The sequence below is a fragment of the Chlamydotis macqueenii genome, chromosome 2 (genome assembly GCF_036417535.1).
Source record: "Chlamydotis macqueenii isolate bChlMac1 chromosome 2, bChlMac1.mat, whole genome shotgun sequence".
Classification (NCBI taxonomy): Eukaryota; Metazoa; Chordata; class Aves; order Otidiformes; family Otididae; genus Chlamydotis; species Chlamydotis macqueenii.
In genome coordinates, this window is record NC_141557.1 from 92345910 (window position 1) to 92372603 (window position 26694).

At 38.7% G+C, this 26694-nt stretch overlaps 1 protein-coding gene across 3 annotated transcripts in view; it reads left to right on the forward strand.

The window, feature by feature from the left end:
• Positions 1-26694, forward strand: part of FHOD3 (formin homology 2 domain containing 3) — a 393419-nt gene that overhangs the window by 195031 nt on the left and 171694 nt on the right. For all 3 annotated transcript variants that reach the window (XM_086740433.1, XM_086740431.1, XM_086740432.1), the window contains exon 5: positions 3750-3855. In XM_086740433.1, the coding sequence (XP_086596559.1) occupies positions 3750-3855 (106 nt within the window). The remainder of the gene's footprint in view (positions 1-3749; positions 3856-26694) is intronic.

A 26694-nucleotide genomic window follows, 5' to 3' on the forward strand; every position in this document is an offset into this window, starting at 1 on the left:
AAAAGTCTTCAGTCTTCACCTTCAGATAAGACCCCACAAAACTGCATTAGAGAATACATCCAAAGGTAAAGAGACAGGGGTATGAGTAGGAGGAAACCCTGCCTACATTTCTTATTCTGCTAGTGGCAGAGTGTACTGTATAGACTTCTTGATCAAAGGCTTTGTGGAGTCTTTTTAATAGCTAGGCTGAATTATGCAGGTGAAAGTATGATTTGTGCATTTTGTCAACCACATAAGTAAGCTTCAAACTCATCAATTTGAATATATTTAATGTCTTTTTCATTATATATTGGGCAAAAATAGAGCTTTCTTACAAAGCATCATATATTGTTTTTTTTCTTCTGAGGTGCCTAAAGAAAGGAAGAGACACGATCTATTCCAAGCCTGTGAGTAAATGTGTAAAATATAGCTATCTGACAAGGCCAATGGTGTCTCTTCATAAAGACTTTAAGTAGCCAGCCTTTGTGTCACTGCACAATCTTCATGGTTGCAGGAGCTCAGCAGGAAGCTTAGAGAGCTTTGCCTGTGTTTTGCTGCTTTTCTCATCAGTGCTTTAATGCCTGCTGATTAAGGGCTCATAAATCTTTGCGATATTAGCAGAGGAGTCCATTTCTATAGCAAATGACAACCTTTCCCTGCCTCCTTTTAACTGTTATCATGAACATGCGGCAGCTACTTGTACATATCATTGTCACGTGCACCATATATTCCACACAATGAATACTCTTTTCCTGGAAACCTGAACCTCTTGCCGCTGCTAGAGAGTAGCCTTTACTCCTAAGGTCACCTAACTTGACAAGTCAGTGAATTAATGGGTCTGAAAAGATTATCCTAGACCAAAATTCATGTAAACATTCTCCTTTCAATGTAGAACGTATTGGCTTGGGTGCCTTTCATCTCTCCCTGCACATTCCAGATGTTTGCTTCTTTCCTCTCATCGTATATACATGATGGGATAGATAACATGCTGACTTCAGATTTATACCTAGAGCATGATATGTTTGTACTCCACTTCATTACACCTTCTTTTTCCTTTTTATTTGGGAAAGGAGAAGTACCTTAAAAGCCTTTTTTTAAATTCAGGTTTGATTTGTTTATTCAGTGCTTTCCAAAAGCAGTCTGGTTAGAGTCCCTCATCCCCTTCATTTCCTCTGCTGTTCCCCTGCAATATATCTCTTTTCAGTCCAGGATGACTCTATGCTATACTGGTTTACTCCTTTGGCCACTGCAAAAAAGTTCCAGAAGGCAGATCTCACAATTTGTTTTGGGAAGGTCCTTGTTTAAAACAGAAAATAAATTTAAAAGCCACCAACATATAACAGATCTTTAGCATGAGGTATTTTGAGAATTAGATGCTATTTTTTACCCAGGTGATATTCTGATGTGCATTCACTATTAAAGATTATGGGGAAAATCTTAAATCTGTAACACGTATTTCAGTTTTTATCATTTACTGAGAATCAACAGCCCTTGATGGCTATGTGTTATTAAAATTTTTCTTTTGTTCTTGGGTTCAACCTGGACTACTCTTAGCTTCTCTAGCATAGGGACAATGGTTTTTTGTATTTTCTGAATGTCTTTTATTTTTCAAAAATGGGTATGTTAGGTCTATTAACAAATGTCAGAACCCACAAACCACTGTTAATCCTTCTTTTTCCTGTTTTTGCAGTCTTGCTTGATTGTGAGTCAACTGAGAATAGATTTTTTTTTTCTCAACTCAAAGATGATACAAACACACTTTTCATAAGTTGATGCAAAATCACATTTTCTTCTAAAATATCAGCAAAAGGTATTTAAAGAACAAGGAAGTATACTTTGAGCTAGGGCACCATTACCAACTGAAATACTTATCACTCAGTAGTTTATATTGTATATATCTTGTTTTCTTAAATTAGACAGTGACGACCAATAAAATATTCATGTTTGTCATCATACTTGTAGAAAAACAATTTCGAGTATGTTTTCCCCACAACTTTCTTGATTCTGCACTATGCTACCAATTTCTGTGTAATTTTTCTAAATTCTGAGTGCTTTTGTCCTTTCTGTCCCTCGCTCTTGCTAGGGGAAATCTGGCACCTTCTCTCTTTAGTAGCAGGGAATTTTTAAGCATTGACCTTGGCATACAGAGTAACTTACTTTCTCGGCATGCAAACTTCATGGTGCATAGCCTTAGTTTACCTGAACCCTGAATATAATTTACTTTAAGCTTAGCTGAAAAACTCCAGGGATATGTTCCTCTCTCTTGAGTTTTAGGAGAAACAGGATTCAAAATTATTGAAGAACAAGAGATTACTCAAGTTTCTTTGAGGAAAAATATATACTTTTTAAAGGATAAATCACCTTTATCAGGTGATAAATTTGTTAATCTATATATGACTGCAAAATATATACTTAAATGGTTTTAACAAATTTTATCTTCTCATGAAACATTAAATGTATTTTTCTTATAATTTATACATTTCTTATGAATTGCTAGGTCACCTTACAATTTTAAGTATACCATTTGGTCAGCATTTAAGAATTATGTAACTTAGCTCTGGTGAAAGAAGGAAATTCATAAGAAATAATCTGTCAGGCTGAAAGAACTGTGCAACAGGTGAATCGTCACACTTAAAGGGGGACTTGATTATTTTATTTTCCTTGGCAGTTTTCTAAGTGTATGCAGTGAATACAGAAATTACTCTCAACAAAACTATCTACTGTCTGGATCTTGACCTCTCAGGGCTGTGTTATTGGAAAGCTGAAACGTCTATCTAATACACTGTTGTGTGTGAAAATGTATGTTAAAAATAATCAAAAGAAAGGACTCGGCAACTATGAATATTCTGTCCACAGAGTGCTTCTCTTTCATTAATATTATAAATTGGTTTTGCACCTAATTTGTATGGTTAATTCATTAAGTGTTGTTCAATCAAATTTTTAGTAGCCTTTAGTTTATCTATGTGCGCCTTCGGTGAGAGGAGATGACAAGCTGTAGGTACGGTGCTCTATAGTCACTCTGCGTAGCACTGTGCGTGTAGTGCCCAGCAAAGCCCTCCTCTCCCTGATACGTGATATGGGGTCATTTGGCTGCACTGAGTGAAGGACTGATGGTTTTTAAAAAAAAAAAAAAAAAAAGTGAGTCACTTTAACAAGTTTAACTTCCATCAAATACTGAGGAGTATTTTCTCTTACGTTTCCTATGTTTTCCATCATAATGTGGGAACGTTATCTAGTAGTGTTCTTATATTCAACACTGTACATTGCCATTCTAAATATAATTAATTAATATTACGTTAAGATATTGAATATCATATTAGGTTGCAATAAACACCAATTTTAAAAGTTTCGTTGTCTGACCTTCAAATACTGAACCTGGCGTTATGCTAAGGCGCATATATGGCCTCCTCTTGTTGATACTGACACTAAGGCTTTAAGAATGTCTGTTAATGTGATGAGATGAAATTTTAATATCAGGTAGAATGTCTGCATTAATGGAAAAATAAAAAATAATGGTTTACAGATACGAATCTTCTGTACTTAAAGGTAAAAGGTTGGTTTTCTTATTGCTTTACTTCAATGTATTTTAATTCTGATTTTAAAATTTAGAATTCTGCTTCTAGTCTTCTCTATAACAACTTTCATATCAACTTGCTCAGATCATCTGAAACATGAAGTCAATGTTGTAGACATCTGATTTTACATGATGATATATCCTGTTTCTTTGACTTTAAAAATTCTAACCCAGTTTTTCCTTTCTCCTGTGGCAGGATGACAAAGACTTGGTTCACGAGTTTGTTGTCGCTGAAGGTCTGACTTGCTTAATCAAAGTGGGAGCAGAAGCTGACCAGAATTATCAGAACTACATCCTCAGAGGTAAAGGAAATGCATCCAAAAGTTGTTTTTATTGCTCTGAAACTCTCGCACATCTGCTGCAACTTGCTGTGTTTAGTGTCTTGGAACATGTTTCTCAGTTTGGTGTCAATTTTTGCATGTTATGCAGGAAAATTAAGAGGGGGAATTAATACTCACCGCTGAGCAGTATGAATTGTAAATTCAAATGCTGATAGTCTCTCCATTGTACAGATTTTGTTGTAGTTCATACTGAAAATTCTTACTTCTAAGAAAGAAAAGGCATTCTAAAGCTTTCACCAGATAGCTGTAAATGTCAAAGGGCACAGAGCAAAATAACTTCTTGGAGTGGGATTAGTAGCTGTGGAATAAACAGTGAGATGGTCATATCTTAACATCAGTTGGCTGGAAAAAATTTTTAGCTATCTGATATTTTGGAGTTAAACAGGTAATCGGAGGTTTACTTCTGTTCTTTGCACTTAAAAGATAACTGGCAAAGGTAGGGTTTGGAGAGTGATGCAGAAAAGGTGTGTTACTTGATTTACTGTATTGTGGCCCAAATGAATGCCTGTGATTTTCATCTAACCAGGAAACCCAGGCTACAAATTGGGAGACTTCCTTCAGTATTTTGAGGAGTTACGAGCGAGCGAACAGTCACACCAAGGGATTTTTGCTGCTGGGTGATCTCTTAGTAAATAGAGAGCACTGAGGAATGCATAGTTCCGGTGGATTGCTCATTTGAATTTTCTTAGACTGACGTATATAGCTGTCTTTAAAAATGTCACTTTGATGTATCTAGCTGCTAAAACTCAAACTGCAATTTGAGGAGTAAAACAAATACAAAAATAAGGAAAAGGATTTTGTAAGAGCCAGAAATGCTAAGTTACTGAAGGCAAGGTTGCAATTAGTAAGTGTGGCTTCTTGTGAAGAACTTGAAGATTAGACTGTACAAATACTAGCTTTTGGGGATGTACAAGAAACCAAAGCAGGACCACAAATTATGTTTTATGTCAGTAGTCATAGTGATATAAATGTACTTGAATAGTAGCATGTATATACTCAAAATTAAGAAGACTGTTAACCACACTATAACTCTATAAGGACAGAAACATGTGAAAGAAAAGAGATATTCTTTACCGCTGAAAAAAAAAAAGTAGTTTCTGGAAGGAAACTGGCCATAGGTGCTCTCAGAAAATTCAGACTAGAAGCAAAACAAAGGTGCTATATAGGACAGTCTAGGGGTTTACACCTTTATCAGCTTGGCATTAATCCAGTGTGGCTGGATGACGTCTTTTCCCTTCAGCTGAGTTTTGCAGCCAAATACTGAAAATTCAAAATAAGAAAGCCTGATAGGTGTTTACACTACTGGAGTATCCAAGTGGCCTCATAATCCAAACACTGGATAGCCCTGCAGCTCTTGTGCCCCTATGTCAGATAAGGTCCAGGGCACTGAGCCTCACAGTTGACAGAATGATCTGCTGATACCAGAGGAGTCAGTCACATCTGAGTGATCTCACCAGACTACTGCACATGCCTTCATCTTACTGAGATTTCATTTGACATCATCCAGGTGTGGATTGAGAAGAATTAAAACCTCATTCCAAATGGATTGCTTTTTCTTCTTATTAGGATATACCCTAAAGCATCACAAATTCAGGGAGATCACAGTGGTCTCTTTCTTGGTGTGGCTTCTCTGGTTGTGCTGTGTTTAAGAGCTTGGTGTCCATGATCTGAAGATGTTCTACTGGATTCAGTGAATGATAAAACAGAGCCTTAGTGCCAATGTCCATGCCATCATAATCAGTAAATAGCAAACTCATCTTGTTGCATTGTTATTAACAAGTGGTCACAGCTTGTTCAAAATAAATATAAAACAAACAAACCACCACCACCAACAAAAACTAACTGTATGGAAATAAGCCATAGAGCTAAAATCTTTATTTTAAGCAGATGCTTTTAGGGATTGTTGTCTTCTGAAATCAGGTCCTTTTTTTCTCCCTGTTTTGCTCATGCGAGAAGCTGAAGTTTCTCTCTGGGTAGTGTATCCTAGCATCTAACACAATAACATTATTTTTCTGTGTGATGTGAGTTTTATTTCAGAAATTAAATTTGTCTTGATTGTCATTCAGGAAATTCAAAGCTTGTTACAACTCCAAGATTATGTCAGCTGGTTTGCAGTTCCAGGAGCCAGCATGTACTTTCTGAACAGGTCTACATGCACAATGAGATAAAGATAGGTTTGGAAGTACAGCGTAGCCAGACAATCTTATCCAAATACATTGAGGAGGGTGCTGAAAAGAAACATTAAATACGTCATGTAAGAGTGTTTTTCTGGTCTATTATTTTTGGAACTCTATAGCAATTAGTTGGATTTTTTTTGTGACAGTCGTGTGTGTTACTGCAGTGCTGCATTTTACAAAACTCAGAGTACTGGTGAGTAGGTTGGTACATTTGACAGAAGATACATCATAGTTAGCACTGAGGTGGTCTCATAAGCTTTAAACTCAACGTTAGGTTATGGAGATTTAAAAAAAAAAAAAAAAAAGGTCATCTTTGTCTAGAATGTTTGTGCCTTACTGCTGCGGTGTCCTTATCCTGCAGATCCTTTTGGAGTGAAACACATCCTCCTTATTTTCACTGCATTTTGCCCCAGTCATAAATGGATGTGATTTCTCCTTAGCTCCATATTCTGCCTGCATTTCTCCAGCAGCTTTGGGGTAATTCACTGTTTTCTTCTTGTGATCCTAACCCAGCTTGCAGGGCTTGTGACAGTAAACGACAACCTTAGGCACCGCATTGCCTCCTCCACCCCTGGGACTCGCCCGTGCCCGGCTGGGCCCCTCTTGACTGAGCGGTTTCCAAGAGTTTCCTGTGAACTTGTTTGCGTGCACTTAAGAAATAGTTCTGGACCTAGAAGGGAAAGCAGGTTGGAAATATATGTATACGTAAGGGTTGTAGGTGATTTAATGAGTTCCTGGGTACAAGTTATTTCTTGAGGAGATTGCTTTCCTTTTTCCCAAGGTCTGCATTGTTTCACTTTAATGTTTCCTGGTTGTGAATTTCTGCTTAGTGGTTTTGACTTGATTCAACCCAGACTGAGCTGCCAATGTGAGTCACGAAAGTTTTACTTCCTTTAATTAGTAAGTGAAGAGAAGATAAGTGTGGCTTTTACATACTACTACTGAGAAATCCAGACAGTTTATTGTCAAGTGCTAAGGAGTGACTGTTTATTTCTGCTCGGGTTCCCTGAACTAGGGTTGTTTGCCATACCTTTCCCAAAGTGTTCCCTTTTGTCATGGTATAGTGTGTAGGCCCTAAATCACCAGCAGCCAGGGCTTCTCTTGAGAGTTACTCTGTTGAAAGTCTAGTTTAGAAAACAGCGTTTTTTCTTACGTACTTAATAGTTCTTCACCCTAAGTTTACTCTTTGACATTGCTTTTAATTATTATGGAGATGTAAAGAAACTCTGTTTTGAAGGATTTTTTTTTTTTTTTTCACCACAGAAACAGGCTTTCTTTCTTTTCTTTTTTTTTTTTTTCCCTTTTCCTTTTTTTCCCTTTGGTGACAATTATCCATAAGAATTATGAACTTCACTGACACCACTGAAGTTAAAAGTTTATGTCGCAGTTACAAGATGGAGTATGGTGGGTGTTGCCTAAATATTCAGGCATAAATGGAAATGAGTGAAAGACAGATGAAAACATACACCTTTTATGAGGATTGATATAAGTCTTACTGTAATTTTGAAGATGCTTTGGATATAATTTTGAGATCTTCTGTTCCTTGCACAAAATGAGAAAACAACACGTGAAATGCCATGACTGAGCACAAACTAATTAAATAACTGGTAGAATTATGACAATCTTCATGTTTTCTGTTAATTTATCTAGTCCTCTTGGGAAGGTAAGGAAAAAAAAAAAAGCAGCTTGTGTAGACCAAGGCTTAATTGTTTTTAAAAAAATATACTGAATAAATGAGGTATGGAAGTTCAGGTGTCAGTCTGCTGACACGATGATGTAAGAAGTTCTCCCTGGTGGGATCCTGTCCTGTCTTTCCCTCACATCCAGTGAGAAGGTTGTCAAAAGGTCATCCAGCTTTTTTTTGCAGAGCATATTTGTGTACTTGGATCCCTAATTGCCTGCTTGTGGGTTCAAATCAGTATTTTAGTGGTGTCCATAATTAGATGAAAGCAAGAATTTGTTCTTGTGGTCTGAAAGCACAAGCTAGGTGTCCAGTCCAAGCAGGAAGAGGCCTTGACCTTGCTGCAGCACAACATGTTAAAGAGCTAAGGCTGAGGGAAAAATGAGATCATCAGACTGTGCTTATACTATATCAGGTTTGAACCAAAGTCTGCCTTTGGATGCAGATCTCTGATTTAGAGAGAGCTGTGTGCTTATACAGGGAATAAGAATCTGGGTTTTAAGTCTAGATGAGAGATGGTTTTAATTTCGGCTGGTGTTCTTAATTTTTTTTTGCTTCATGGTGTTTGCTGGTTGGGTTTGGTTTTTTTTAAATACGAAGTAGTATAGGAGAACAAGTGCTTGGAAGGAGGCTAAGAGTTATGATTTGAAGTAATATTTCTGCTTTAAGTTACCAGTCCCCCAAAACTATTATTATAATCTAAAATTAAAGGTAGGGTATATCCAAAACTTCAATAATCCATACTTCATTCAGTAATGTGAACAGAAAAACTAGGTTGCGGTAGAACCAGTTTTTTTTCCTGTCATGAGCCCACTGCACTTCTGATAAAGTGCCTGTTGGTCTCTGTGGACACTGGATCAAGTGCATGAGATGGTCCCAGGTGACGGATCCGACATACTCCGTACTCCTGTGTCGTTTGTAAAACATATAGCTATGAAATCCCAGGCAGGAGGTCAGTTTTTCTAAACCAGCAGGAAAATGGCTCAATCACAGTGCCAAAGCCACTGATGATTAGGCCTATTTATAAAGCCAGAGGCGTGCAATTCCACCTGCATGCCAGCTTTGGAATGAAAGGCTGTCTTGTGTGTTCTGGGAAATCAGATTAAATTCCTAAAACGCCTCAGTGCTGAATAGTAAAAGACCATCTGGTTACTGTCTGTCACTGGGACAGTGTGTGCCCGAAGTTGTCAAGGAGCTAGAGGAAGTCGAAGGTGAGGGTGAGGTTTTGCAAGCGGGCAGTGGAAGCTGCTGCTGATAACCCTCTCGTTCTGCAAGCCAGGCATGGAGTTATCAGCGAGCCGGTGGCATTTCTGTATCGAGCCAACTGCTACTAGGAATACTTGGGGCTTGTAAGTGTGCTTTTTGTAACAGTGGGATGATCCATTTCCAGGAATCAGCTGGCTGTTTTTATCAAAAAGACCCCTTGTTGTTGCAAGGACACGAATGCTTCCAGGTCTCTTGAATTTTCCTCCCTCACCCTGATAAATTGCATGGCCTTGGCCTTTTGCGTTAAAGGTTAGGTATTACAAAGCATTTAGCATGGGGAAGCGTGTTCTTCTGCAGTAAATGTATGTAAAGCAATGTATCATCAGCAGGGTTAGTGTAAATATCAAAAGACTAGAAATAAGGTCTGTGAGAGGCTATGTCTATCCTAAATAGACGTGTCTTGCTGGGTTGGTACCACAGCAGTGAAACAGATGGTAGTAATGTAAGTTTAGTAGCGAAAATGGAGCTAATATTGTGTTATTGTGCATACCATTGTGTTATTCCTGTTTCAGAGTGAACTGGAGAACTGTTTAAAGTTTTCCAGCTGTAGAAAAGTATCGCAGCCCCAAGGAAATAGGAACAGACAGGCTTACCTTTGCATTTCTTTCTTTTCCTGAAGCCAAATATGAAAACTTTCCTTTCTTCTCTTAACCTTGAGTGTGCAGGTATCTGTATGTGACTGTGAAGTTCTTGCACACATCTCTACATATTCAAGTTGACCTCTTAGGTGCAGTCCTTTAAAATTATGTAAACTTCTTAGTTCATCTTGAAGTAGCTGTAGTAAGAGCCTGTGCTTTAAAGAGAAATCAACTGCCTAAAGCTTGATTACTTAGGAGAGTTGCTTCTGAGAGGGACTTGCTTGTTCAGTCTCCCTGTAAATTCAGTTCTTTGATCTTTCTGCTGAGTTCACCAGAAAGTATATCAGAGCTGGACACTTGTCCTATGGGGATTTGAATGTTCATATCATTCATTTTATACTGGACATCAGACTGCAGTCCCATGAAACTATACCAACAGATGGGAACTCCACCTGGAAGCTGTTGTGCCTGCATAGTATGGAGCAGCTCCATATGGAGATACAACCTAGGTTCCTCACCACCAAAAAAAAAAACCCCAAACAAAACAAACCACTGCTGTGTTAGCAAATTAGTAGCAAATTAGTGTATCTGTGCTGATAAGACCTGCTAATGAGTAGCACTGGTGAGCTTAGGTATGGCGTCACTGTGATGCAGCCATGCCATCTCCCTTTGTGAAATGGGCTGCACTGCCAGCTTTCCATCAGTGAGCTTTGTAGGTGCCATTTGTTGTAGTTCATGTCAAAAGCAACAGTCTCAGAAAAAAACAGACCCATACCTGATGGCTCAATGCTCCTTCCTGCTACAATGTGTGCAGAAACCTCGAGATAGGGCTTGCTCTTTCTTGAAAAGCCGTGGAATAAAAAAAAATAGGAATGGTTTGGCATGCTGGTTTGTGAACTCTTTAGATTAGAAATAATAAGATTACAGTGCTCCTCACTGTACCAGAAAAGAGGGCATGCTATACTATCTCTGTGATTAGTAATATAAACACTAAACCTCCTTGCCGTGATAGCTGAATCCTCTTTCACTTCTGCAAATATCTCTTTAAGACTACATGTGTTTGTTTAGTTGTACAAGGGTAGCTGGGAGAGTTTGACCTTGAAAACCATGCAGTTTAAAAAGAGGGAAAATATCCTCTTTGCTTTCCTTGCTATGCTTTTAGCATTTCCTGTCTTCATTTCTCATCTGTGTATTTCTAAATTACATTTATTAGACTTGATCTATGCGATCATTACACTGAGTTTCCTACCGGCCACAACCTTAAGTGTTCCCATAGTTTGTGGAGGAAGCCCTGCCCTCTCCTTCCTCCCTCCTCCTCCTCCTCCCTCCCTTGTCCTTGGATATGATTCTGATCCGCAATCCATCTGGAAGCAGAGCCATATGGTCCTAACACACAGCGTACAGTGCAGGTCCTCCCAGTCTGGGATGGGAATTGGCACTGAAGCAAATTTGAGTTCAAAAGTTTAACCACCCTATAGTAATTTACACATCTACAAATAAACAGAGCTGTTCCTTGCTCTGTGCGTTGTATGAAATGGCCTTTCATGTTGGGACTGCTCCTGAGGAGGATATAGGGTTCTCATAGTCTACATGGAATTCAGCAATAACACCACCATAAAATTATGGATTTCCCTTGTTTTTAAAGCTGACAGAGGCTGGGAGACTTTGGGTTGCTTTCTGTCTCCATGAAAATGAATCTTCAAGTTTTGTGTAATTTTTTTTAATATGTTTTGTGAAATTCCCATGAAATGTGACACCTCAGGCTATGCAGACGCCGTGTAAAATGAGGGACTGAACCATGAAAAATGCACATCCTTAACTCCTAAGCAAAGAATAAGTACTTGGAAAGTAGTCTCAGGGGTCTTTAAAGCCGTTGTGGATGTTATATGATTTAACTACTCAAACTTCATGAGCGAGCCTTGAAAACAATGTACTGATTCCAACTGGTAGAAGCATATTACAGATTATTTCTGCCTTTTTGTAGTAATCTTTTGGCCTGAAAGTATCCAAAATCTGATTCATTATAGAAGGAGAAAATCTGCATAAAATAAAGACATTCGTAAGCCAGCACAGACATAAATGTTTGCACAAAGTATGTGGCTGCTGGTGATTTCACTATGAATTACTTATATTGAGTATATGCACATAAAACATGGTAAGATACAGTTGGGAAATAGTGTGTGATTATTCCCATTTCAAGATCAGATACTTCTGCAGTCATTTGTGATGGTGATTGCTAGACTGCCACACAGAGTGCTCTATCCTGATACAGAAGCAGGGAAAATTAAGTACTTTAGAGGAGTGCAGGAGGTAGGGTCAAATGTGTAGGGTAATTAGAAAGTGCTGACTGTTATTCCATGAAGGTGATTGTTGTGTGACATAAGGACGTGTCAAAAAGGAGATTCTTCAAATGTCTTCAGAGGTAATTTCCATATCCAGATATAGTTGGATTATTTTAAGTTACATCTTAGCCCTGCCTGTCTGGAATTTTTGGAAACGTACATGCGTATGCATTTCTATCGATCATGTTCTCATAGGTGCAATCAGAAAATGGGAGCAGTGAGACTGTAAACTCTTAAAATATTTCATTTTCGTTCCATGAGGCAATGACCTACTTTAAGCCTCTGATTGCTACTGCATCCAAATATTAAAAAAAAAAACCATAGATGATTCAAGAATTTAAAAGCTAAACTATAGGACTTGCATCTATTAGCACAGTATTACTTATTAACAATCATAAATTATGTGTTCATGTATGTGTCTAAGAAAAACTGTGCAATACTCATAGGCTGATGACAGTGAGTGATAATCTTAGTGAGCATATGGGAATATTAATGTTTCTGTTTGCTGCCATGGAGGGTTTCAGCTTGTCTGTTCTTCTGCATAGCCCTGACGAGCACAGAAGGGGTAGCATGCGCCCCTTGGGAAGGTAGCAGTAGCTAATAGCTGTGTGTTTACACAGGTAAAATGAGAAAAGATGGAAGCTCTCTGCTGCTTTGTAATGAAGTGTAAGGACCAGTTTACCATCTGTCAGAGCTACTTACTGCCCTCCTCCGCTGCCCCCTCTGCCACCTCCCATACGCAGGACTGGAGCCACTGATGGTGGCACTGGAGTGAAGAGAAGAGAATGTGGTCTGGAGTCCTCCCACTCCCCACATGTACATGAAGACTGGCAGTGCATGCATAGGCAGTGGTTGAACAGACATGGCAAGGCAGAAAAGCTGAGATGCTGTGGAAATGGAGACAGGTTGTTATGTCTTCCCTCTGCAAGCCAGAGAGAGGAACTGTCATTGGGGGTCCCTGCTAGTGGGGGGAAGCGCAAGTTTATCACATTCCTCCAGGTTTTACAAAAAGTGGGGACTGATAAACTATGAATTTATTAATTGTAGCACATGGGTCAGGCCAATCCCAGGCACAAATACAGGCTAGGTGGAGAACAGATCAAGAGCTGTCCTGAGGAGAAGGACTTGGGAGTGTTGGTGGACCAGAAGCTCAACATCAGCTGGCAATGTGTGCTTGCAGCCCAGAAAGCCAACCGCATCCTGGGCTGCATCAAAAGAAGTATGGCCAGCAGGTCAAGGGAGGTGATTCTCTCCCTGTATTCCACTCTTGTGAGACCTCACCTGGAGTACTGCATCCAGCTCTGAAGTCCCCAACATAAGAAGGACATGAACCAGCTGGAGAGGGTCCAGGGGAGGGCCACAAAGATGATCAGGGGGCTGGAGCACCTCTCCTATAGGACAGGCTGAGAGAGTTGGGGCTGTTCAGCCTGGAGAAGAGAAGGCTTCGGGGAGACCAGAAAACTGGGGAGGGACTTTAGACAAGGACATGTAGTGATAGGACAAGGGTCTTCTTTAAACTAGAAGAGGGTAGATTTAGATTAGATAGAAGGAGGAAATTCTTTACTATGAGGGTAGTGAGGCACTGGAACAGGTTGCCCAGAGAAGTTGTGCATGCCCCATCCCTGGAAGTGTTCAGGGCCAGGTTGGATGGGGCTTTGAACAACCTGGTCTAGTGGAAGGTGTCCCTGCCCATGGCAGGAGGTTTGGAACTAGGTGATCTTTAAGGTCCCTTCCAACCCAAACCATTCCATGATTCTATAGTTCTTTCTCACCGTATTTCCAGACAAGAAGGATTTTTTTCCTCTTTTCATTGTGTGAGGCATTTCCAGATTTTTTCAATTTAAATTCCTGATACTAAAGCTGGTGCTGTCAAGCCAGGAGAGGAGGTTGTGCCCACCTCCTGCCCCCTAGCCGTATGGGAGCACCACCTTGCACTAGCTACTGAAAATGCAGTACCTTGGTTGTTTAGGATGAGTTTTTCAATAATTTATCACTTTGTTGATAACTGACTTCCTGGGGTTTTTTTACTCCAAATCCCTGCTTCAAAAAGAGCTTTGTCACTTTTAAAGTTAAACCCCAGGGTACAACAGGGTGGCACAGCATGTACTCCTGACGAACTTCAAATCTCTGCAGTAACAAGAGTCCCTCTCTGCAGACTTTCACCGTGGATACTCCAACTCTTGGTAGCCTGCCCCTGTGTGCAGATCGGTCTTGATGAGTAGACACTGTTTTCTCACCCAGGCCAAAGTTTTGCTTTTAAGGAAGCAACTTTGAGACATGGTTTCCAACTTCTCAAAAGTCAGTAGTGGGCCACCATAAGCTTGCTTTTAGTGTTTATGTTAGTATCTGTGATGGAAACATTGACTAATATTTATTAACTAGGTATATTGGTTGCTAAGAATGTTCTTTTATATGTGATTTGATAAAGGTTTCTTATGTTCCCTAAGATTGTTATGGACAAATACATAATAACAGAATACTGTTAAGTTTGATTAATAAGACTCTTCAAAATGATCTACCTTTATGATCTTACTTTGCAGGCATGCATGTCCTCTTTGTGTGGAAGCTGATCCGGTCTTTGATCGCACAGTGGTACGACTTTTTCCGCAGCTGCTCAGTTTCAGTTAGTGAGCACCATCGCACCTGTGCGCTTAATGAATACCTTTTAAATAGCTCGTCTTATCATCAGTGCTCTCCAAGGCTTTGGGATTTATTTTGTGCTATGTAAACTCTGTTATAAAGTGTTTGTTTTCCTCATGAATTTTTCTGTGGTTTATCACTAAATGTTATCCAAGAGCTGAAAGGGCAGCATTATCTTTGTGTTACAGATAAGGGAATGAGACACTTGAGAACAGACATATTCTGAATTCAGAAAGATTCAGTAAACTTAAGTGGTAGTTTTGGACTTGTCCTTGGGCTGGTTTTTCAAAATTGGTATGGTACTTTCTATTTGTGCTTTTTTAATCTTTGCTCTTAGGGCTTCTTTTCTCATGTAGAATCTAACCCAGCCTATCTTAGCTTTCTTTGTCTGACCTGTCTATACTTTTTCCCCTTCTCACATCAACTTCATCTGTTTGTCTGGTCATTTACATCATCAATCCATTCATCAATATTCATAAATTCATTTACATTAATTTCATCATTGATTTAAACTGACTTAAACATCTTTTCTTCCCATCACATCCTCCCACCTCTCCACTGTCTGTCCTGGGTTCTGGCACCACAGCTGTGTTTGTGTGATGGTGTACGGAACTTGACAGAGGAATGTGTTCATCTGAAAAATGAGGATGAAAAGGTGGATATTTTGCTGTTGGTTTTGATTTTTTTTTTTTTTTTAAGTACTGTTGAATTGTCCAGTCCAGTTCTTGTGGTGGGACACGAACCCCTGTGCCAGCAAAACCCTGAGTTTGGCCTGAGGCAAAGAAATAAGGGAGAGTGTTGCCATAACCCTATCAAGTATATAGTCACAGCTTTGGTCTCTTGTGTCTTCCTTTCCTCAACATTGCTCACATCAGTCCCTCCAGCCAAACAGCTTTTAGTCTTTCCCGTTATTCCCCTCGTTTATCCCAGCCACTGAATCTATTTTCATCTCTCTCAGACACTTATCAGGCATTCTGTCAGAATTCCTCCCTTAACTCTTTCATTTCTCTGAACCTTTCTGGGTTTAAATTTTGTTTCCTTCGGTGTTCAGGTCAGAATTCTCCTCCTTACCATCTGAGTAACAAGGCAATTCGTTTAAAACAAAACCAAAAAGCCCTCACAAGCAGCTTGCTTGTACTTTGAGTGCCATGTCCTTCCTTGGTAGGCAGCAGCTGGGAGCATTATGGGGCTCTTTGGAGCTCCAAGGATGGAGTATTCGGAGGTTTTAGCTGATTGCATATGTTCAGTCGATACTATTATAAGCGTCAAACAATAGTTATTTCAAAACCTTGTAACTGAACAAAGTTTGGCACATTTTAATGTGGTCCGTATGAGCTTTTTCACTGACATGACATTATAATTTTGCTGAGTTTTCCAAAGAGCCCAAAATCTAAAAATATTCCAATTTCAAAAACTGTCAGCAGTATTTTTAATTCCAGTGAGGTGTTATCTTCTTTCTCACTTCATTGAGTTACTAGAAATAAAACGTACTGGATTTTTTGTATTTGCAGACTGATTTCTGCATGTAAGAGGTATGATATTTTGAAGTTTAACTCTGCAGTCAAAAGACAAAGAAGCTTTGAGGAGACTCTCAGCTAATGACATCGTTCCAGACCTAACCTTGCAGTTAGAACATAAGCAGATTGCTGTGGAGTTACAGGAACTGCTCCTTATCAGGTGATGATGCTAGAAATATTGTTCCTTCTGATTGCAAATGTCCCTTGGAACAGCTGCTGCTGCATACAGGCACGAGGCATGTGCATCATGACCCAGTGGGCACACTTCTGTCTTTAGATGTTATAAACCAGGATGCGTCTTAGCAGCAGGAATTTGCGAAGTTTTATTTCAAACTAGGTTAAGAGCTGATGGGCTTGACTGCGCTTTTATTTATCCTGCTGTCATGAATAGGAGTTAACTCTTACATCTGTGTGAAACACACAAATTTGAGTCCGAAACTCTTACGCAACAAAAAACATAGGAGTCTTTTTCATAGTTATTTGCCCATCATGTTGTAATGTTGTAGCAAATGAAAACACAGTCATCCTGAAAATTATGTTAATATTGAAAAAAATAAGCTTTGTTTTTCTTCCAGTACCAAAAGATCTGTCTAGGTTTTATTGACACTTACTGGCCATTTTTCATTTCAAAGGCACCACGATCATTCCCTTGAAACACAAGAGCTTTTTTTTATGTAAATGAAATCTTTGGAAAAGTTTGTTAAAAATAATCAGGGTAATGCAATGCTACTTCAGCTGAAGCTCTCATTTTTCAGTAATGTTCTTTTGTGTTTGTTTCAAAGTTTTAAATAAAAAGTCTTAAGAGTAAAACATGCTAATTACTCAGTTATCCCATGAGAATCACAAACACATTACTGTACATCATGAAATGACATAAATGCCTTACTATAGACTTTGTAGAGAATATGTAGGACTTTGGTTTCTCTAAATATAGTGATTTTTTTTTTTTTTTGTCATTTCTACTCTTCATGCAACTTTTGTGCTCTCAACAAGAACCACATTGCATTTGAGGGCTTTTTTATATACCCTAATAACTTGAAAGAATTTTAAGTCTGTGTTCTTCTTGCTGCTAATGAAGAACACTGCATGCTATACTTTTGGAAATGATTTTTTTGTTTGTTTTATTTTTCAAGTCAAATGAAAATCAGAGAGCTTTCAGTGAAAGAAAAGAAAATTTCAATTTTTAATATCTTCTTCTTAATGATTCACATCTTCTTTACATGACCATTACTGCCAGCAGAAAAAAATCCAGCAAATCGAAATTGTGAAGACAGCTTTACTTTTACAAAGCAATATTCCTGTTTTCACTGTGACAGACTTTAAGCTTTCCTTTGGCATAACTTTGCAACAGTATGGTATTATGTATGTCTGACAGTGAAAAGATAGCTTCTGCTGCCTCTACTTCCAGTTGGAAGAAGTTAGGGAAAGCATTACTTTCTTGTTCCAAAAAAAGCAGAACAAAATGCCAGTCCCTCTGTGTCCTCCTGCGCTATTGCTGTTTGTTCCCATATCCCACACCATCCACTCCATTGGTCTGGAATGTGGAGCTGGTGTGGGTTAAATTCACTGATTACCTATTTTTGGTGGGTGAGTTGGACTTCTTTCAGTTCTTGGTCTAGTTATTCTTGGGCTTGTATAGACAGCTACAGCTGCACAAGGGTAAGGAGCTCCCTTGAGCAGGAAAGGGCCATCATCTTCCAGTGATGGCATTGGCTTTTCAAAGTGCAAGTGAAATTCTTGCTGCAGTGACTGGGCTGAAACAACTTTGTTTTTTTCTTGCTGTTACTGGCCTGTGGGTTGATCTTACACAAGGTAGTTTTGACTCCAGCTGTTTCGGTATGATCACTTGTAAATTCCTGTGCTATTATATTTACTATTTTTAAATTATTTTTTTTTTAAGTTTGTGGGCAAAATTATATACTCACAATGTTTTCTTGAACATGGATGGAGAAGACCTGAGGCTTCTCCCTGTTGTGATTGGAACTGAATTATGCTGCTTGAGGGCAGAAGCACCAGAGCCATTTCTGCTGGGGAGGGCTGAGTTGGAAAGAGCTGGGAAGTGACTTGGAGAGCTCTAATTGCTGCTGCTCCAAAAGAGGTGGAGGGGAGCGTCAGGTGGTTGCTACTGCTTGAACATGTCTCCAGTAATACCTACCACCCCTTCAAGGAAAATTGACACCCTTTCTTTGAATTCAATTTTACACAGGTGTTTGAGATGCAAAATATAAAGAGAGGGAAGCAATCTAACGCATTACAGATGTTGACTAGGAAAAAATGCAAATATAATTCCTGTCCTGCCGTCCTGATAACCATGTTTAATCCATCCTGTCCCTTCAGACAGGTTCCGCCTGCACTCCGTTTACCTCCTAGGAAACAGAGGTTTTGTTGTCTCATGGGAATTGCCAATATGGTGGAGGGTCCATCCGTTCTTGTCTTTTTGCAGTGTGTTTTCTTTTTTTCAGAGCATGGTGTAACTAGTGCTGTACTGGCTGGGGAGTTGTGGGCTGCTTCTCCAAGATTATGTGGATGACTAGTGTTTCCTGTGTCAGAATTACTGTATTTTAGGTCTCAAACTAAAGCTCTGACTCTTGCAATCTTTTTTTTTTTTTTTCTTCCCCCTTAAGCAAAAGGTAACTTATAGAGAAGGCAGCTGACTCTGCAGTTCAGACTTTTCTTTAGTATTGCACTTAAAAACAAAAGCCCTAAACTAAATTGCCTTGAAATGAAAATTGTTTTTATTAGTGCTGTATTCATGTCACACTCGATTCTGCCAGGCCTCCTCCTTCCAGTGAGACAAGTCACAGAGATGTAATCCTGCTTTCCAGCATTGAGCAGTAGTAAGTCATGTAGACTGCAACACACAACCATCACTTGTTGTCTCATGTTGGGAGATTAGCTACAGACTCAAGTGGCATCTGGAGTCCTTGAGTGAAAATCAGCCTTAATTAACTAGATTGTCTCTTTCATTAGTAAAATCAACAAGTAGAAGAGGGCTGATCTTTGGAAGCTGTTTTTTGAAATTAATGTAGATTGAGATTTTTCATTACAGTCTTGACCTCAAAACATTGAGGTATCATAGAATCATAGAATGGTTACAGCTGGAAGCAGCCTTTGAAGGTGTGACAGTGCCCTTTCTGTCAGTGCTGCCACTGAAATTTATTTGCATGTACTTCGGTGAAGTTTCTTGTAATCATTGCTTCTTCTGATATTCTAGTTAATTTGTGTCCTTAATCAGTGCAGCTTCCGTTTCATGGAAGGAAAAAGGTAATTTAGAGCCCTGGCTGTGGCTTTCCGTGGAAGAACCTGCTTCCTTGATATGAGTGGAGGTCAGGGGGGAGAAGTGACCATAAGCTAATAACTCCTGGAAATTGTCCAAAAGAAAGGCTTGTGCCTCTTCAGCAGGAAACCTGTTTTCCTCTATGCTAACAGAGACTGCCATAATTCAGGTAAATTAGGTTGTCTGTATAATTCTACCACTATAATTCTGTCTTATGAAAATAAAACTTAATGAGAAGGTACTTCAACTTATTAGGAAGCAGTAGACTCATATAGTTTACACTTTTGACATTGATTTTATGGGTTTTTATAGCTGTTCTGTAAGTCACTCAGAAGAAATCAGGAACAGGGAGATGATGTGCATTACTTCAGTTTTCTGCTCACTGTTGTTTCCATAATGATTAATCCATTAATCAGATGTTTACTTTAGCCAGTAAAATCAAACATGCTCCTAAATTGATACAGTCTTCTACAGAGTCTCTCCTGTCTCTGCATGTGTGTACCTATTACCAGTGGAAATACTCAGATTTCCAGTATCTCTTTTATTCTTTGGTTTTCCTGCTCTTCAGTTATGCGTCTCATTCCTTCTGCTTCTTAGGAGAGCATTGCAAACTGGATTCATCCTGCTTACAGAAAGAGTTGCGTGGTAAAATGCATCGTTTAGGCCTACTTGAATTAAGAAAACACAGGTGTTGATCCCATGTTTTCATATTCCTTCATTTGGCTTCAGAAACTTCTTGTGGCAGTTCCTCTTTTGTTTACTTTCTAAGAGCAACAACATTAATTGTGACTTTGACTGGACTGACTTTTTGCTCTTCAAAATTCAGGCTGTAAAGATGCCTTGCATTAAAACTGTGACAGTAAAAGCAGCAGGAACCATTTTTATTTCACTGTATGCTATTAAGTTTTCATAGAGAGTGATTTAAAATTTAATTTTGATAAACTTTGTGGAAGTGGGAGGGAAAAAAAAAGAGGAAAATATTTCTAGATTGATGGGGAAAGATTGGGTTTAAAAATCAAATTTTCGTGAGCTCTCTGGGATCTCCCTCTGCAGCCACTGAGATGATACTCCAGTAGGAATCAGTGATGAAAGTGGTGTGAAACATAAATTTCTCTGTCCACATATATCATTATCTTGGACCCTAAATAAGGTGACGTCGTCTACTGTTTGTAGCATGCATTTCATCCTAAAAATAGAATTCTGAAACCACTGTGAAGGTCTGGGCTTTGAAAACTTGATTTGAAAGACCTTGTACAAATAAACTAATTTATACACACATGAAAACATTTATCGTGAAGTGGCTGTGGTTTTTTTATGATACTATAAGACTTGAATTTTGAGGGAGGGGTGTGTAAATGCAGAAGCATAGAGTTAGAGACGTTTATCTGCAGATACGCATCTGCACATATGATATATAAGCAAAAATATGTGCACAAATACCGAAAACCAAATACATGTTACTGCAAGATGCAGGGAGAAAAAAAAAAAAACATTGCTGGACAATAGAAATTACCTGGGAGGAGTAATTTACACTGCAGTAATGCATTTAATCTGCATTTGGAGATCTCCTAGTCTTTTAGCTTTCTGAAATTTATTTGCTTAATCGTAATTGTAGGTGCTAATGTAGATGGATTTGGAAAAAAAGGAAAATATCCTGTTTGGAAGGCACAATTCTTTGCATAGATCTTGACTGACCTTGCTAGGTCCAGAGTGACTGGTTGTGCCAGAAAATGCGTAGCAGAAAAGGCGCAGGAGGAAAGCACCATGACAGCCTGTCACACCGAGAATAAAATATAGCTAGCCTTTGAGTTCTTCATTCTATAAACTCTATATTCTTCATGTAAATTAGATGAGGAATGTGTACGGTGTGTGCTGTATACAGAAGGCTTGTTAAAGTTGGCAGTCTAGATTTAAGAAAAAAGGTGATGAAAGAAGGCAGAAGAGGTAAATGCAGCAATATCTGATTTCAGCTTTGTAGTTGTCAAGGGCTCAGAGGGCAGGCAAGCTCAGTGTGACCTTGGAAGTCCACCTGGGACTCCAGTACGTCGCTGTGTTTCTGTTTTACATTTTACTCTCTGGCTTTATGAAATGTCATGTAATTAAACCCTAAAGGAAGTGAAAGGTGACCGTTGAATCTCATGACTTTAAACATGTCATTTTTTTTTTCCCTTTTCCTTGAATTTCACTTTTTAGTGGTCAGAAGATAGAAAGGCGTAGACGATCTGTAACTTTTCCATGTGTATTTATAAATAAGGATTTTTAAGGAGACATTAAACACACCTCAAGTTGCACAGTTAGCTCTGCAGGTGCTGTTTCCATGAAGTGGCCACTTTTCATGGAGCATGTGAAGTGCATGGAAAGATTTTGGTTGTTTTGTTAGTTGGATCATTTCCTTCAAGCGTGTTCTTAAAGCCTTTTGACAAATGAGAAAAATATAAAGTGTTTCTTTTGGCAAGAGATAAATAAAATTTCATGCTGGAAATCATCCCCCAAAAAGGAAGACATTCTCGGTGTTGAAGAATATCTCATCTCTCATTTTCTGAAAATTTTCTGTTCGGAGAACGAGTAAAAAATCCTCCTTGTGTTTCCTTCTACAAGGTGGAAGAAGGAAGGGAGGAAAGCAAAGCAAAGGAGTACTATACATATGGTCAACCCAAAATTAATTGCTTTGCTAATGCTACCATTCCTCTGAGTGACCTTCCCGAGGTGTTACTATGTTTACATTGTGAGCTGGACCAGCTGCCTGAACTAGGTTGCGTGGTGGTAAATGCTGTTCCCTCCCTCTGACCCTGCTCAGGAATTCCAGTAGGGAATAAGGGAATTAATTGGGTCTTTTTCAGAGGCGGCCGCAGCAGTGGTGTGGAGTACCCTGTTGCTGTAGGGTTCACTGGGGGTTTGGGGGCTCATTTCCATTCCCATTTCATTTAATAAACACATTGCGAGGAAGGAGAGTCATTCTTCTAAGGGAATATGTGGTAGGAAAAGATCGATTGAAGATCTGGTAGAAGATAGCTCTCTACTAGTCTTTCCTGCTGAAGAGCAGCATTAGGAAGAATTGGAAGGTTTTGTGGGGACAGGGCTGTATAGTCTGGAGAGTTTGTCTAGAGATTTATGTAGTTTGGATAAACATTCTGGCTCTCAGCCTGTCTGTATGTTAGACTGGAGGTGAGATTAAGGAAGGCGGGAAAGAATAGACTTTATTTTTTTAATTCTTGCACCAGCAATGTTGATTCTTTCTCTCACCACTTCATATTTTATTTCTTTTTGTAAAGTCACTTGGATTGGATGCATTTAAGGTAAATTATTTATGTAGCCAAGTTAGAAGCTCTCTCACAAGTTGATATGCAAAAATGGAGCTCTGAGAGGTTCACGTAGAGAGGTATTTTGAAGTCTCAACACTTTCTTGGGAAGATGTAGAAAAGTTTAATAACATTTATTATGCAATGGTTGTGAAATAATTTTTTACACATTTAAATCACCTATAGTACTCCAGTGTTGGTTTTATAAAGCTCTGAGATTTTCTTGCACAGTAGCAAGCAGCTTCCCTTATTTAACTGATAACTAATGTTTAAATTTATTTTTTTTTTATATTTGACCACAAAATGTGAATTACTGGCTTTCAGGCTTTTCTATTGCTTTTGCACTTTGTGCTAACACAAATTTCTTTGAATCGAGCAGTGAATCAAAATGAGTATATTTAAGTTCCACTTCAATTTCTTCACCAATAAAGCAACTTGGATATTTAATTTTTAACTTTTCCATTATTTGTACTGTGTGAAAAGTGGAAGACTGTCCTTCTGCCTTGAGCAATCAGAAAAGATGAGTTTAGTGAAAATTAATTCCCAGTTGCAACTGTGAAACAGAAAGAACAGCCCTAGAGATATTGGTGATCATTTCGTGAAGAGCAAGGACTCTTTCCACTGAAGACAGCATACACTCACTTCATAGTTTTGTTTTATGTAGACACAAATACGTCATGTACCCCATTTTGTTTGACAGCCGTACACTTTACAAGCAGAAGTTGCTCTGGATGGCGATGATCAAAGGGTTAGCAATTACTGCTTGAAGCGTTCTGCCAGACGTAAGGATACCAGCCGCCAAAGAAGGCGAGATGTTTGTTGAAGAAGTTTGTTGTTTCTCGTAATCTTTCCATGCCAGAGTTTGGTGTGAAGAGCCACAAGAATCTCTTCATTCTCTAAGAATTCCATAGGGTGATGAGAAAGTTTTGGAGTTTGGTGACATTTTATCAGTGCTGCTATTGAGGAAACAAGAATAAAGAGGAGTTGTCCCAAAAATGGAAAATACATCAGATTATAAAGCCTCATGTGATGATTGATGGATGGTGTTTTGTGGAACGTAGGAAGTAGCTGGGGGATATGAAGACTCTTCCATCTGCAAAGTGCCTCTGGATGTATGAACCTGAATTATTGTCCATCTCAAATAACTCTTGCTTCTTCCAACTCAAAGTATTGTTGCAATGACATCTTGAACTTTTTAAATTATGTCTGGTCAGCCAATCTCTGACAATGTGACTTCTATTACAAACCAGAGATGGTTTGTAGATTTATTAGTTGTTTTGCTTTAGGTTGTGTAAAGAGTCAATTCGGGTAGTATTTATTCTGTTAAATTAAATGGCAAAAAAAAAAAGAGTGTAACAAATCTAACAGTTTCATTGCATTTGCACATGATATGGGATTTTTTTGTCCCCCAATTTATTTATTTTTTAATAAAAAAAAAAACGGAGAATATCAGTTTTAAAAAGTTTGTAAACCCAGTTTTTCCAGACACTGGAAATAAGGCTGTCATTTGCTCTCAGTTCAGTAACTTAATTTGTATGAGTTATGATACAATATTTAATTTTATGATCATATATTACTGTTCCTTAGACCTCTGCTTTGCTCAGTACGCATGGTTGACTTGCTTGGGAGAAGGAGAAGGGCCATCCTGTGAAGGAATTGTGCCTGTAGTGACCTCTGCCTTTTTTGCTGCAGACATTGGAAGGCGAATGAGTCTTCAAAGTGCAGGGGGAAAAAAAAAAGGATGGCGGTGGCAATAATTTCAAGGTGCCCTGACATAGAGAGAGAGATTTTTATCTGAACTTGTACCATAGTATTGCTATGCAATGAGTACTATGCAAGTAATTTCAGTTAAACTTATAAGAAAATGTCATTATTTCCCTGTTCCGTGTGTGTTTGTTGTTTTCTGGGGAACTAATCTGAGACCATGCTGCGCAGAGCGGAACCTAAACTCAGTGGCAGCTGTTCTGTGTATACCTGAAGCATGGTTATATCAAAAGGTATTCTCAAAAATAAGGTTGTCAGGTGTCTCAGATGTGACATCCAGAGCTAGTGAAAGCTCCAACTTCTCTGCAGAATAGAACAGAATCATTTCTTTACCTCATTGGTGTGCTATGCAGAAAATGTATTCAGACCTGTGAAGCACTCAGTATATTGACGAACATCATAGAAAACCCTGCAGGAAATTAAATATTCTGCCTTCACAGGAGGTTTGCACTAAAAAATTCCTAGGACCACACACTAAGAAAGTGCTTTTTGGACAGTATTTTCCAGCACTTGCTTTGAATGAGGTAGTATTCCAAAGCTCAGAAATAATGTTTCTTGAAGTTGATTTTGATGTAGTTAAGTTTGTACACAAAGTAGGCTGAATTAAGTTTTCCACAGGAATCTTAATTATGTTGTTTCTTAAATTTCAAGTGCTTGAATTTTGTATGCCTAATGTTTTGGTTTTTTTACTTCTAAGTACCCAGAAACCGTTAATTACCCATGGTGGACTTGTCTTCATTGTGAACTAACTATGCCATAGATGCATAGTCTTCTGCATCAGTTACGCACAGGTGGTTTGGGTTCAGCCCACATCACTTACTGAAGGAGTGTGGTGCAGAAGTGTCTGTGATGCTTACAGGACTGGTTTGGTTCTGGAAGTAATTTAGCTGCTTCCATGCGGAGCTTGAGGTTTATTGCTCACAGAGCAGACTTTGGCAACTTCAGTCCGAGCTGTCTGACACAAGGAGCTGTTAAACTTCCCTGTCTCCAAATTGCCTCTGCACCATCTTCTTCAGTGTTAGGGTTATCCAGGGATCCTGGTCCTATGTAACTCTCACTAATAGGGTGCTGACCAGTAATACAATCATAGGAACATGCTTGGATTCATACAGAGGATTGCCAGTAATGCCATGGTCACCGAATTGTAATAATATCAACAAAATGGGATAAAGTCACTCAAAAATGTTTTTGGAAATAAAATGTGATTATTCAACTGCATTTCTCATTTGCATAGTTACTGGTAAATAAGAAATTTAGACTTTGCAAAGTCCACAACCTTCATACTTAGCCAGTACATGATTGTTTCTTCCATACCACCACACAGGTGACAACTAAACAACTGATTACCAGTGACAGACCTCACATTGTTAGGTCAAACAAAGCTTATGCCCCCAAATATTTTTCTTTGTTCTGAATCTTTTTTATTCACTTTTTTTATATGATAAGAAAATAAAGCGAGAAACAGAGGTTCTGTAAACTGCCTTTCCGTTAATCAGAAATTAGAATTTAATACATTTTTTGTAAATGTATCTTTGCCTGAGAATTTTGAGAAGGGGAAAAAATGGGATTGGTGTGCATTCTGCTAAGCTGTTCACCTATCTAAGTTCAGTCAGAAGGAGAAAAGTCTGAACATGACACTGATGGAGATGATTTCACTATGTTTCTCTTTAAGAATTGCTTTAATAACATGTGATTCAGTATTCAAAGGAGTTCTCACTGTCACCGTGCTGAAGGGGGAAAAAAAAAGAATAGAGGGATTAGAAGAGAATTACAGTTAATTTGGAAGGAATCCTTGCTCATTATCTGAGATGAATGAGCAGAGACACAAACCAGCATTTTCAATCAATATTTTGGAAAAGAGTGAGCTCTGTACTTTAAAGGTATTTGTAATGATGTCTCTTCCCTGCACCTTTTTCTCATGGGAAGTCCACTTCAAATGGCAAATATGAACTTGACTTGAGCACATTCTTTACTGTGAGGTTTGAAAGGAGACTGTATAACCCTAAAATTCACATAGCAGCAGACATACTTGAAACAAAAAGAATAAAAAGCACATTTAATGAAGTGTTTTATCAGTTTGCTTTCTAGTGCTGACTTTGGCTTTGTTTAGCTCGTGCTTAAAGAATAGAGTCTTTCATTAATTTGCCCTAACAAGCATAAATTCAGGAGATGAAAGTGGATTCTTTCACGGAACACACATTACTGCAGGGTGGAGTCTATCTGAAATGTTAGAGACAAGCTGAGCATGCTGAACAACAC